The 12,905-nt window shown below is 38.4% G+C and overlaps 2 protein-coding genes across 7 annotated transcripts in view; both read right to left on the bottom strand.

The window, feature by feature from the left end:
* capn5b (calpain 5b) overlaps nt 1-737 on the bottom strand; it is a 39,825-nt gene extending 39,088 nt beyond the window's left edge. The window contains exon 1 of the mRNA XM_077233061.1: nt 651-737. The gene's annotated coding sequence lies outside the window, so the exon portion shown is untranslated. The remainder of the gene's footprint in view (nt 1-650) is intronic.
* A 687-nt stretch (nt 738-1,424) lies between these two features.
* On the bottom strand, nt 1,425-12,867 carry cul5b (cullin 5b). Of its 6 annotated transcripts, none has more exons than XM_077233051.1 (19): nt 12,222-12,867; nt 11,475-11,584; nt 11,151-11,250; nt 10,840-11,016; nt 10,575-10,716; nt 10,343-10,488; nt 8,598-8,678; nt 8,314-8,452; nt 7,869-7,999; nt 6,775-6,882; nt 6,413-6,477; nt 6,177-6,309; nt 5,916-6,047; nt 5,707-5,830; nt 4,570-4,745; nt 3,521-3,682; nt 3,239-3,357; nt 2,447-2,570; nt 1,425-1,832 (listed from the first exon to the last, which is right to left on the bottom strand). In XM_077233051.1, the coding sequence occupies exons 1-19, from the start codon at nt 12,243-12,245 to the stop codon at nt 1,638-1,640; spliced, it is 2,388 nt and encodes a 795-aa protein (XP_077089166.1). In that variant the 5' UTR covers nt 12,246-12,867; the 3' UTR covers nt 1,425-1,637. The 6 variants fall into 6 exon arrangements, with proteins under 6 accessions (XP_077089166.1, XP_077089162.1, XP_077089164.1 ...); XM_077233047.1 differs by having other exon boundaries at nt 12,581-12,694; XM_077233049.1 differs by having other exon boundaries at nt 8,359-8,452; nt 12,581-12,694.
* Between the last annotated feature and the right edge of the window lie 38 nt (nt 12,868-12,905).

The raw sequence follows: 12,905 nt of genomic DNA, 5'->3' as shown, positions 1-12,905 counted from the left end.
AATTCATAGAAAATATATTGAAACAATGTAATGTATTATAATTACAAATACTTCATCTGATTAGGCCAAACAGACAGTTACTACCCAAATATTGGCGGAACTGCACAATAAGGTTTTACGATTCAAACACTAAACATGTCATCAGATAATTTTGTTGCATTAACAGTTCTGGGTTAAACCATGATATGTTCCCGCGAACGACTGAGGGACTACACTCCTGTCAGACCGGTGGTCAAACTTATCTTAATAAGAAACGCAAGGCGTGGGGACAACTAATTAACAACGTGCCACGGAAAGTGATTTACTTTCCTGTTCAAGAACAATTGGGCTCTGCTTTACCCGAACGTACCGAGATGCAGTAGGCTTTTAGTTCACACATTGGCTTTAAAGACATGACAAATTGTGCCTGGAACAGCCAAGAATCTCCATCAAATAAGAGCGCGATATTATTTTTTTCCGCCGCTGCACGCGTCCTGTCAGGTGGCAAGATATACCTCCGCGCTCGGAATTAACATAAATCAGCGCGCTCATCTCGTTTGTACGGGTATTTACAGTCTCGCATTTTAAACCGTGTCAAATTCGATCAGATGTCACACACTGCTACTGTGATAGATCAACACGGCCTCGTTGCTTGTGAAATAATCCAATACCTGAGCACAACTCCAGTCCCACGTTGGCGTCTCTCTCTCCGGTCCTCCCGGGATCCAGCGACGTTCTTGCGGTCCCGTGCAACCGAGGCTCTTCTCCGAGCTCCGGATCACTCTCACGCGTGTCTGGGAGGGGCCTACGAGCGAAGTGGGGACTCCTAGTCTGAGCATGTGCGGCGGGGTAGACACCATTGTATGCCCCCACACACACACACACACACGCGCGCGCGATGATGCATTATGTCATTTTTGTTGAAATTGTGTCATTATTCAATGGCATCAGCGTTTAACTCAACATAATACTACTCGTGCAGTATTATAATCAGAAGCTACCGTCCATCTCATCAGCACCATGGACAGCGGCAGTGTACATTTCTAACTTGCCACTAGGGAGACAAACTAAGCAGAGACTGTGAACTGATGGGTAAAACTACTGAGGAAAAGACGCCCGAGCCCTGTAATTCTCTGCAATAACATACAATGCTGTGAATCATGAGGATAATTTAATCACAAAAAAAAGGAATTGGCCTGAACTTTACATTTTCTTAACGCAATGTGATTGGATGTTCAGAGCTACAGTAGGATAAGCTAGTGGTGAACCCAGAAAAAACAAAGCTGGATGGCTTTTTCGGAATGTAGTCATATTTTCACCTAGGGCGTTGGTGTCAAAGGTGACGAAACACATTTAAAAGATGCATTTAAGTTGCCCAAGATCACAGACATGCATCTGAAGCATATAAATTACCAACACAGAATTCTGCTCATTTTACTCCTCTATTTCTTTCAAAGTTCATTTTTATTAATTTCATAGATTTGTGAAGTAAGGCAGGGATATTTCAGCAATTTCTCAGTATGATATGTGTTGAGATCTAGTCAGTCATCCAGCAGGCCAGGCTGGGCAATGAGCTGAAATCAGATATGGAATCCTCCAAAGGAGTGCTAGTGTCTAAAAAAAAAAAAAACGTCCCAGAGTGCACTGGGCGTGGTAGGCTACGCCATGTAGATAAACGTGTTAATGTCCGTCTCGTCCCGTTTGATGTACTTCTGTTCTATCAGCCACTCGATCTGCTCTTTGATCATCTTTTTCTGGGGAAGAAACATGTTCTTTAGGATCTCCACCAGCTCCGTCTGAAGCTGGGCATTGCTGATCCTCTTCCTCATCTTCATAATCTGAATGATAGCTTCCTGTACAGAGTGAAGAAGAGGAGTTTGGTGAAAAATGAGGTTTCCTTCAGTGTTACCACGTCTGAGAAATGTCTAGACTTTAATGTTTCTCATGCTTTTATAGTAGACAAGTAGAAACTGCCTACATATGAATATCTTTGCAAAACGTAAAAAATTGAAATGGGTAAGTTGGACCAGATGGTAAAGGAAAAGCAGCCAACAAGTACCCAGAAAACATCCTTCAAAACCATTTGAAAAACATCTGAGGATGCACCTCATAAAATCATTATATAATTCCCATACCTGTATCATTGTTTGTTTGCTTCACTATTATTCTAAAATGTGGAAAATAATAAAGAATCTAACACACACACACATTGGGTTTCCATGTTTTAGGAGGACTTTCCATAGACATAATCATTTGTATAAAGTACAAACTGTATATTCTAACACTACCCCCTACCCTATGATGTTTAAGATGCTTTCATCATGGGGACCAAGGTGAACATTTGGTCCCCACAACATAGGGTTTACCAGGACCGACCAACTAACCAACCATCCATCCATCCATCCATCCATCCATCCAGACAGATAGATAGATAGGAGTGTCGTAATTGGTTCAATAACTCCGATACCTGTGTGCGTAGTATCCTAAGTTGCACTATGCCCTCATTTTCTTCTTCACGCATTCTCTCTGTGGTGAGCTGTAATCGACCAATCAAATTGATCTTCCCTCTTTTCTGGACCTTTGAGTTTTTTCTGTGCAGAAGAGATAATTTAAAGTCTGTTAAAACATGCAATTAATGAAAAATATAGTAGTCCAGCATAACCTTTTATGTATACACCATTAAATACCATTTAAAAGTTTGGGGCAAGTAAGATTTTTGTTAAACAACATTTTTTTTTTCAGAAAGGGTGTTTTAAATTGATCAAAAATGACAAAAACTTTTTACATTATAATTCAAATAAATGTTGTTCTTTTGAACTTTGTTCATCAAAGAATCCTGAAAAAAAATCCACAAAAAATATGAAGCAGCATAACTGTAACTGATAATATAATGTTTCTTGAGCAGCAAATCAGTATTTTAGAATAATTTCTGAAAGATCACGTGATACTGAAGACTGGAGTAATGATGCTGAAAATTCAGCTTTGCCATCACAGGAATAAATTACTTTTTTTAATATATATTAAAGTAGAAAATAGTTATTTTAAATTATAATAATATGTCATATTCACTGTATTTCGGATCAAATATATGCAGCCATGGTAAGCATAAGAAACTTGCCGACCCCAATCGTTTAAACGGTAGTGCATGAAATGTGATGAAAATATACTTTCTATTATGATTCATTAACACACATTTTATAGTATTACTTGAATTATTCAACATTCTTCATCAAATGCAAACAGTGATGAGTGTCCTTACATTAAAGAAAACTCTTGATTTATGTAAAATACAGAGCCTTCCGCGAAGTCTTTAGGAGAGCCCACCACAGGTTCATATGACAGCACCTGACGCTTTAGTTTGGGGAATGCTACAAGAGACTACACATACAAAAACAAACAAACAAAAAAAGGTTAGACAATATTCAGCAACCAAAAGTCAATGTCATAGCAGATCCCTTTGTTTTTATTCCACAAATGTTCATCTCATAGCTAACAGTGAATTGTTTTAAGGGAAATGTCATCAAAATAAAGACTCCGTTACCCAGAGGGTCCGGCGCAGCTCAGCGTCTGGAAGTTCCGTGGCTAATTTCAGATTCTCAAAGCTGATCCTCTCTCTTGGCCTTTGGTTCCAGGCAAACAGCACAGCTAACTGGAATGTTGTAACTTCTAAATCATAGTGCCCAACTTCATTCTTGAATGTGATCTAGGGATAGAAGAAATGAGACCAATGTTGACATGAAGGACCACTATAAAATGTCAAATTTGAGACAGAATCTCCAAATCCAGTTTAGCAAGAATACTGACATTTCAAAGACTAAATGAAAGATTACAGCAACACAATTTAAAGTAGTACACCTTGTGAGCATCAAAGTTCAGCAGTTTTTTTATAAGGGCTGTAACCACAAGTTCCACTCAATAATTAGAATGGCCACATTGTTAATCCATATATATTTGATATTCTTGATGGTGTTCTGCTGCACTCCTTTACGCACTGCTCTGTTTGTTGTTAGAATGACGAAACGTTTTAAAAAAAGTTACATTTTAGACTGGTCTACCTCATCACTCATCACAGTCAAAATTATTGAAACGGCCAATCAAATAAAAAAGGCGGGCCTTACTGTTCACAGAAGACGAGTGTGAATTCCAACACAATGCTTTAGTTTTAACGGTGTAAGTGAGCATGGAAAGATCAAGTAGCTAAACATTCATTATTTGACAAATGTGTTACAGAAATGTTCCTGGGCCGACAGTAATCTCCAATTATGCAAACTACTCAGCTTTTCAATGAAATTTCACTGTTTTAAATTATTAAAGTAATTCATAACTGAATGTGACGAGACAAAAAACATTTTGACATAGACATACGAATAAGAGTGAATGTGTGCATTTTTTAAGATAAAATATAATTTCCAATTTTCATTTGATAACTTCACAACTACAATTGGACCTAGATCTACTTTCGCTGTTCTTATTTCTTATTCTTTATTGCCTTAATAGTCTTCATGGAAAACTTCTGGTTTTGGCTGTCCCTTTTCACAGGAAGTAGAGCATGGCGTTATACAAAGGGCTTAAGCTGAAGCTGCCACTCACAATGCCATTGGACATCAGATGGTGCCAGTGTAATTTTCTTCCACTGTGATTTTTCTTGTAAAACTCCTCGACTTCAGGAATGAGATCTTCTAGTTCGGTGGGCAACGATACGAACACTTTCTCTGAACTCCGAGACCATGCTCCCGCATTCAAGATCTTTATATTGACAGACTCGGCTGTAGTTTCAAGACATAAATAAAAATTAGTTTGAATGTACATCAAAACAGTTCAGAATAGAGGCCTGCACTCCTGCGGGACCCAACGCAACAGAGTGCGGCGTGGGACAAGACTTGATGGGCGAATGTAGGTTTGGGCGGTAAGATACTCATATATGTGTGGGCAAGGCTTAGTCTTTCCTTGTTTGCTGCTACTTCTGATCACTTTTAGAGGGAAAAGCTGCGCATAACTGCATGGAGTAGTTTTCTCTGTAGTAATAGCATATTGCTGAAACAGATTTGGCAAGCGATCCAGTGCATATCTGTGTTTGTGCTCTGGAGAGTGTCAAAGGTTTCTATTTACAACATGTTTTTGCAGCGTTGAGTAAATCTCCAACATATCAGTTGATTTCTTGAACGCAATGGCCAATCAGAGGTGTTTAAGTTAATCAGAATCCACTAACCGCTCAAAACGAGAGTTTTTGTTCAGTGCTGAGTTCTGCACGCTGGAGAATCCTCTCATTATAACAAAGTGTAGACATTATGAGAGATTCATTGTGCAGTCAGCTTAATTGATTATAACGTAACTTTGTGAGATCGTGATGAGTTGTAAAATGAACAGCTTTTTAGTGATTATAAAGGGAGCGCTCTTTGTGCGCTTTCTGCAATGCTAATCACACATGTAGCCTATACTGTACTTGCTTTTCTGTTAAAATGAACAGTGGTTTGTGAATGTAGATGCTTTAATAACAAATAATATATCGGGAGTGTTTATGCTGAGATGTGTAGGTTGTTGCTAGGCGGCCAAACTTGAAAATATTTCATGGATGTACTGAAAAAATCTGTTTACTTTTACCTGAGGACTTTTGTGGGCGGTAGTGGGACAAAACATGAATGTTGCGGGTAGGAGTGGGAGAAGGTAACATTTTTGCAGGAGCAGAGACCTCTAATTCAGAAGCATCATAAGAAAGTCATATCTGACCTGGTAATGCAAGTTTGTTGTGTTTATGCATTTCTTTGAAGGATTGATTTAAGTCCTCTGATACTTTGATGTCCTGGAACATTCTGGCGAGCTTGTTCACGTAATCTGCTGGCATACCAACCTCCTGTACAGACACAAAAGTCACTCGATAGAGATTCACTAAAAAGTCTTTCATTAATAATAACAATCGCGCTCTCAATTCCACTTACCCTGAGCCACTCCACCATGTTTTCTTCAATCTCACTGTCTGCAGAAATATCAAGAATAAGCCTGCGAGTCAAGTGCGCTTTGTGGTACCTCATGAAGACATCTTTGTTCTGAACATACTTTAGAACCAAAAGCTGTAATCAGTAGATAAAAATAAATAATTAACACATTGCATCTGATTTGGCAGTTGTGAACAGAGACGTGCAAAAACACTGCCACAATAAAATACAAATATTTAGTGGACACTCCTCCTACTCACTCACCACTTCCTTCAGCTTGGCCTCTATTTCCTCTGATGTGAGTTTCTTGCTCAGTGGAGTCTTTCTAAGGAGCATATCACAGTAGTTGGCCAGCAGTTCTGGACATTTGGACTCTGGTTGTGTTTTTAGACCCCCACTGCAAATAAAGGACAAATAATTCAAACCAAAACAACAGTAATTCAAATACATCCCAGAGCAATTTTTCAAAAGATATATATGTATATATTGAGATGTCTTACCCTTTCTGTTTTAGAGGGAGCTCTAGTTTAAATATTGTTGCGTCATTCACTACTGCTTTGTATGCCTGCGTAAACATGCATGTATAATATGGTAATAAACAAAGAATGAAAAATTGAAATCACCTCCTCTCCACTTTACTTTTCAACATGTAAAACAAAGATGCACTATTTTGGGGTCAGTAAGATTTTTTGGTCACACTTTAGTTTAGGGTCCAATTCTCACTGTTAACTAACTACCTATAGATTATATGAATGTATTGTATTATTATTTTGTCCAATAAAAATATTTTTAATAACATTAATAAATATTATTTTCCTGTGAAGTCTTTTACAGTGAATGGTTTGGATTTCTTGAGACTTACTTTATCCCTGGCTGTTAGGAAACGTGGGTCATCTTGGAATGCATCCTTAACTAATTTACTAAAGCGGTTAAACAATGTTAGGAGTTGCTCAACATATTTTTCAGAGTCCTGCAAAAATAAAACATCAATAAGTCATAAAGAGCATTAATTAAGAATTTTGAGAAACAGTTTGGAGCCATATTATGAATTTTAGGGATGTGTGCCACAATATTTCCATAACGTTTAAACTGAAATTGTATAACCGACTAGTCGAAAGAAAACCCAGATGACAGTCAAAAACAGTTTGTATCAGCAATCCATTAAAAATAGCCTACTTAATCTATAAATCAAACAGTCAAATCCCATACTGAATTCACTGAAAAATAGATCATATACATGCGCTGTGCTTGCCTTGCATTATGATGATTGTACATTATACTTAAGCGTTCACTTAGAGGGATAGTTCACCCAAAATTTTTAATTTGCCGTTATACGACAGGAAGCTCACGCTCCAGACCGACACGACTATTTGCCAAGGCTTTGGATTACAGGTAATAATGTTCAGTTTCTTGCACAGACTGATCGTTCAGCTCCATAAGACCTCAATGTATCGTCTGGAGCCACTGGTATTAATTTTGTTTTGCCTCTATATGTAAACTATCCCTTTAATCAACTTTAGACAATATAGACATATTTATTAAAATCAACTGAATCACAGGCAGTTCAGGACCAGTAAGTACAAGCTTAATAATAATTACAGAATTCCTCAAATAAAAAGTCAGTCCATGCCAAGCTATTGCACCCACCGCTTGCACATCTGTGTTTGAATGTAGCATTTGTAAAAAAATATAAAGCAAAACATAAATGTGAGAAAAAAAAACAATAAACAACTACAGTGGTATTTCCAATGTCGATTGGCAGCAGTGGTTTCGTTTAGTAGACTAGTACCACACATCCCCAAAGCATATGCGTAATAATAATCATAAAAATTCACAAACAAGGATTAATAAAAATGAATGACTTCCTAGATCATTCAGTGATTGAATGAATGAATAAATGAATGAGAACTCGTGTACAGGATCCATGAAGCAACTGCAGCTACTGTCTCTACTCACTGAGGTAATGGTCTCCGCTGTGGCCACCATATCAGCCAGACCTGCGTTCAAGATATGATCCTCCAGGTCCTTCAGCATAGGCTCAATCCCACTGGGCACTTTGTCCATCAGCGAGAACATGAGGTGCAGCTCTGTGGAAACACACCAACAGCAGAACAAACACACTTCAACTACATTAAAACATTGAAACAGTAAAAAAAACATGAAGTTCCTGTCTATGGAGCTCTAAAGCCAAAATACACATGAATTAAACCAAGTATTCCTGATGCAATCTACACAAATCTGGGATTTCCTTCCCTTTACATATAACAGTTGTATGTTGTTGTGTTTGTTTACAGTGTAAATGGGTTGGTGGATTTAGTGATTAGCACACAAACACACAGATGGTTATATTGGTGGGGAGGTGTTGGCAAGATATAGATGGGAACTGGGTCCCATTGCCAACCTGAACTTGCTGAGCCTTTGGTGCCAGAGCTCCTGCCGTACTCACTCTCTGTCTCGTTCCGCTTGATCATTCCCGGACATTCGGCCAGGATTGTCTCTTTGAAGGACGTCACCAGCGCATTCACACAACACTCCATTAGCTGAATGAACGCAAAAGGCACAAACTGAGCAACCGATGTTAGTATGCGAAAAAGACAAGTGCGCACTACACGCTGAGCATTAGGTAATAATGCGGCACACCACGGGGTCTTGTTTTGGAGCATTTTTGGAGCACGGAAAACTCACTGCCTGGACGGAGTTACATTCACGTCTGGTTTCCAGATATCGGAGTGCACGCTTCTCCTCTTCTCTTAACTTGCCATCTGCCTGTCAATCAAAAGTGTCACCTAGGATAAACAACTCTCAAATATTGTGACACATAATTATGGCAATTCAGAAATGTGCTGTGATTTACCGTTCATACACATAAATGCTTGTTAAACAAACCATCAGAGTAGAAAGCTGTAGTGTCAACTAGAGCAAAAAATGCACTTTCTCATTACAAATCTAGTGAAATGTTGTAATTATATGTTCACAAAAATGTTGGAAATTACTTGAACGTGAAAAAAAAACGTTAAGCGCATTAAACTCACAGCACAAGCAGAGATGGAGTTTGCAACATTTATTGCAAACTGAAATGTTCTTCAAGCCCGTTCACATAAAGAACGAGAACTACAACGATGACTACATTAGCGTTCACCCCAGCGGACGATATCGTTCTGTTTATTCTAAGCGCGCTGAATTTGTCTGCTGCTTTAAATGCTCAAGCTCTTTAAAGCAGGACGGATTCTGATTGCTGTCAATGTTTTTAGTGTTCATCAGCTGGACAAAAAAAAATCTAAAATAAATTTTAAAAAAAGAAAGTTATTCCAATGATATAATTTCTCAGTGCTGTTATTGTTATGGTATGGAATTGGAATCTGCTATTCTTTTATATTTAGAACGATTTTTTAGAACTTATCGTTCTCGTCCTTGGTGTGAATGGGCCTTAAGACGCTGAAAACACAAAATCATGAGCTGCTTGAGTGTGAGAGTGTGTTCACCCTTGTAGTTCAGTTAATTTGGTCTGCACCAATATAAAACATTTAGTCCTGGTTCGCTTAGCGATCAGATTGGCATTTTTAACGCCGAACCTAAAGGGATAAGGATACGTTCACAACCTAAGTGGGTCGGCTTTTATTACGTATTGCCTATTTTGAGATGGAATTTAGCAAACATCTAAAACAATGCTTTGTGCTGGGCTAAATGCGCTCGTATTTGCGGGGCCTACATATGATGGTATTTTGACCTGCTGAGATCTTGTGAAGAGCTTATAAAATGTGTTAAGTAGTCAAAACAGCGGCAGGAATCCCTCCGTTACTCACACAAATACAGATCTGCTGCAAGGAGACACGGTTCTGATGCCATGTTCACACTGCCCTAACAGACACTGACAAACGCTGATTGAACATGTTTAGTCAGATGAAAACAAACCCCAACCAACGCCGACAGAAGTAACACACTGATCCAACAAAACCCAACAAACTGGTTTGTTGGCGTTTGTCTATGCAATGTGAATTTGCCTTATTATGAGAAAAATCAGGTATGCTTGAGCATTCTGTCCTTTATAGGGTCTGATCTTCCTGTTTTTAGTTTGTTTACATTTCTTTGGTCCATGCTGCGTTCATATTTCGCTCGAATCGCACCAGAGTTAGTTTGGAAGCGGACCGAGACCACTTTTTGTTTGGTGCGCACCAGGGTTCAGATGGCAGCGTTCACACTTATTCAAATGATCCGCACTAACAGAGCAATCACAACAAGGTTTGTTTTATTCGAACCAAACATGCTTAGTGAGAACACACCCTAAAATAACACAGTGATGCTTTCAAAAATGACGCAACTGACTATATAAATGAATAAAACCATTTCAAAAATTCAGAATTTTTTTTGACAACTACTGTCATTCAGATTTTTCAAGTTTAGGCAAGAGAGCAGTTTAAAAATACACTCACATATTTCATATAGTTCTGAACGCCATTCTGTTGCAGATAGGAGGGTGCTTGTGTCTTGTAGAACCTCTCTGTGGAATCCAGATAGGCCTTCTCAAAATTCTCTCTATAGATCTGGAGCTTGTCATCAGTGTTGGAACACAAATTCACTGTGAGACAGAGCAAAAGACAAGAGTGTCCGTCAGGAGAGGTTCAGCTTGGCTGAACGAGTGGCTTAGCATTATGATAGCTTTACCATATGACTCGCGCACTCCGATGACAAGCTGCGAGTCGAACGCTTCTCCTAATCTCTCAGCATGGACCAGTTTCATGGCACTGTCCTGGAGCCGGTTCTTTATATTACAGAATATAGACTCGTTCCATGTGTCTAGCATAAGCTTTACCAAAAAATAAGGAAAACATTGATTAGGATAGATGTGCATCTTAATGCTGTGCATGTATTGTTACAATAATAACAACTACATTTAAGTGATAATATAGATTGGTAATATAGAACCCACCTTTCTAACAATACTGTCTTCAACACTGGACTTCTTATTGCTCCCCTGGTTGCCCAGCAGGGTGATCTCTAACTTGCAGAAGGGCTTAGGTAGAATATCACACTGTGTGAAGAACTTCCTCCACTCCACAATGTAGGCTTTAAGCAAAGCTGTATCATCCTGGTGACTGAGTACTCGCTGAAGTAGATCAAAAAGAGACTCAGCATGCATTGATTACAGGACTGGGATTCCAGCAATTTATTTCTTCAGAGATATTTAAATATGATCTTCACTTTATTATAGTAGGTGCAAACGTGGTATACAGTACGTACTGCCTGTGCCTGCTTGATGAAATCTAGGATGTCTTCTTTCAGTGCCTGGTGAATTTTTGCCGGGCCTTTGTCGTCCCATAAACACACTGCATGGACGTCTCTGCAAGTCAAACACAGTTTCAAGAGATGATCTAAAATCAGATTCTACTCATTGTGCAACAATGTGCAACCTATGTTGTTAGTTCTAGTTGATATTATTGCAGTGACCATCAGACCCAAATAGCACAAATAGTTAAATAAATAAAAGTCTGGATGTACAGTACAGTACATTGACTTCTTGATATTTCTGTCAGCCCAGACAATGTCACATTGAAGACAACTTACGAGAACAAATCGAACCACTGCTGCTTAGTAACTGACTCCTGACGGAGTAACTTCAAAACAATGGGCCGCATCAAATCCCATTTGTCTTCAAACTGCAGGGAGCCTTTATTCTGAGAAAGGAGATCCAGGACAATAAACAGTTCTTTAAAAATATGTTATGGGTTTTATGCATTTAAAAAAAAACATTACATTTCATTAATTTGACATTATAGCAAAAATTTAAAACACTAACAGAAGGTACAGTGCAATATAATGTGTAGACAGATTATTACAGCTTTATCATGCAATGTAATAAATGTAGATGGATTATTACAGCTTTATCATTAAAGAGCAGACGCACCAGGTGAGCTTCGAGCTTGACATAAACCAGATATGCACAGGCTGATTTATATATGGCATTTTAAATGATTAACTTTTGGTTTGCAATTTTATTCAAGACAAAATATATCTATATTTTACATTCTCGTGATCCACACAATGCAGTCCCATGATAGCAGGTAGTTTTATGACTGTAAATTGTGCAGTGAAGAGAGACATCCTTGAATAGAGATCTGAAACCCTAAACATAATAATAGCTCAAAACCTCACTAGCTGCAATGAACAACTCGAATAATGTAGTTTCAAATGAACGCGTCGTGTTTAGAGATCTAATTAGAAGCCCACAGTCACTGGCTCACAGGATCGCTGTCATAACACTGTGGGAGACGCAAACGATGCAAAATATTCTCACATTGTGGGACCTCCTACCTTCAATAAATTAGACGTCGCCATGTTTCTTCAACTTGAACCCCGTGTAATCTCGCGATGTTTGAGAAGGTTTGGTTGCTAGGGAGCAGGAGCATCGTGACAGACAGCATCAGCACAACAGCACTGTCTGATACTGCTGTGCTGTTTATGTGTGTGTGTCAATATTCCATATATATATACTTTATTAATAGAGCAGTTTATGCTTACACCTGCATAAAGTAGCTTTTGTCTATTCTGTACATAATTTACACAATAGACTGCTAGAATTTATTTTGTTATAGGATTACACGATTGTTTTGATCATCATGCCATTAAGTAGTGCCAGTGAGAAAAATATTTAATAAACAAGGAATATTGACATTTAATCTAGCAGGGTAAAACGAATTGTCCTGTCCTTGGTGATAATCGAGACTGGAGTCGGCATGCCTGATTGAAGGACAAGATGAGTTCTTTCCCATATCTGAAGGCCGACCAGCAGATTTAGACTCGTTTTGAAATTACAATTCTCATTAATCATTGATAGAAATAAATTTAACAGCTCAGTTAAACATGGCGTTTCCAAACTATTAATCTTTAAAATAACTTAAGTACATTTCTGATCGATTTGATACCCATTATATGTTCATGGCACACAACTTCCGTGTGTGCTGCCATTGGTCACAATTTAAGAAAGAGGAAGTACAA

The sequence above is a fragment of the Siphateles boraxobius genome, unplaced genomic scaffold (assembly GCF_051911475.1).
Source record: "Siphateles boraxobius isolate OS27281-9 unplaced genomic scaffold, OSU_SipBor_1 18, whole genome shotgun sequence".
Taxonomy (NCBI): Eukaryota; Metazoa; Chordata; class Actinopteri; order Cypriniformes; family Leuciscidae; genus Siphateles; species Siphateles boraxobius.
This window is presented reverse-complemented; position numbering and strand designations above follow the sequence as displayed.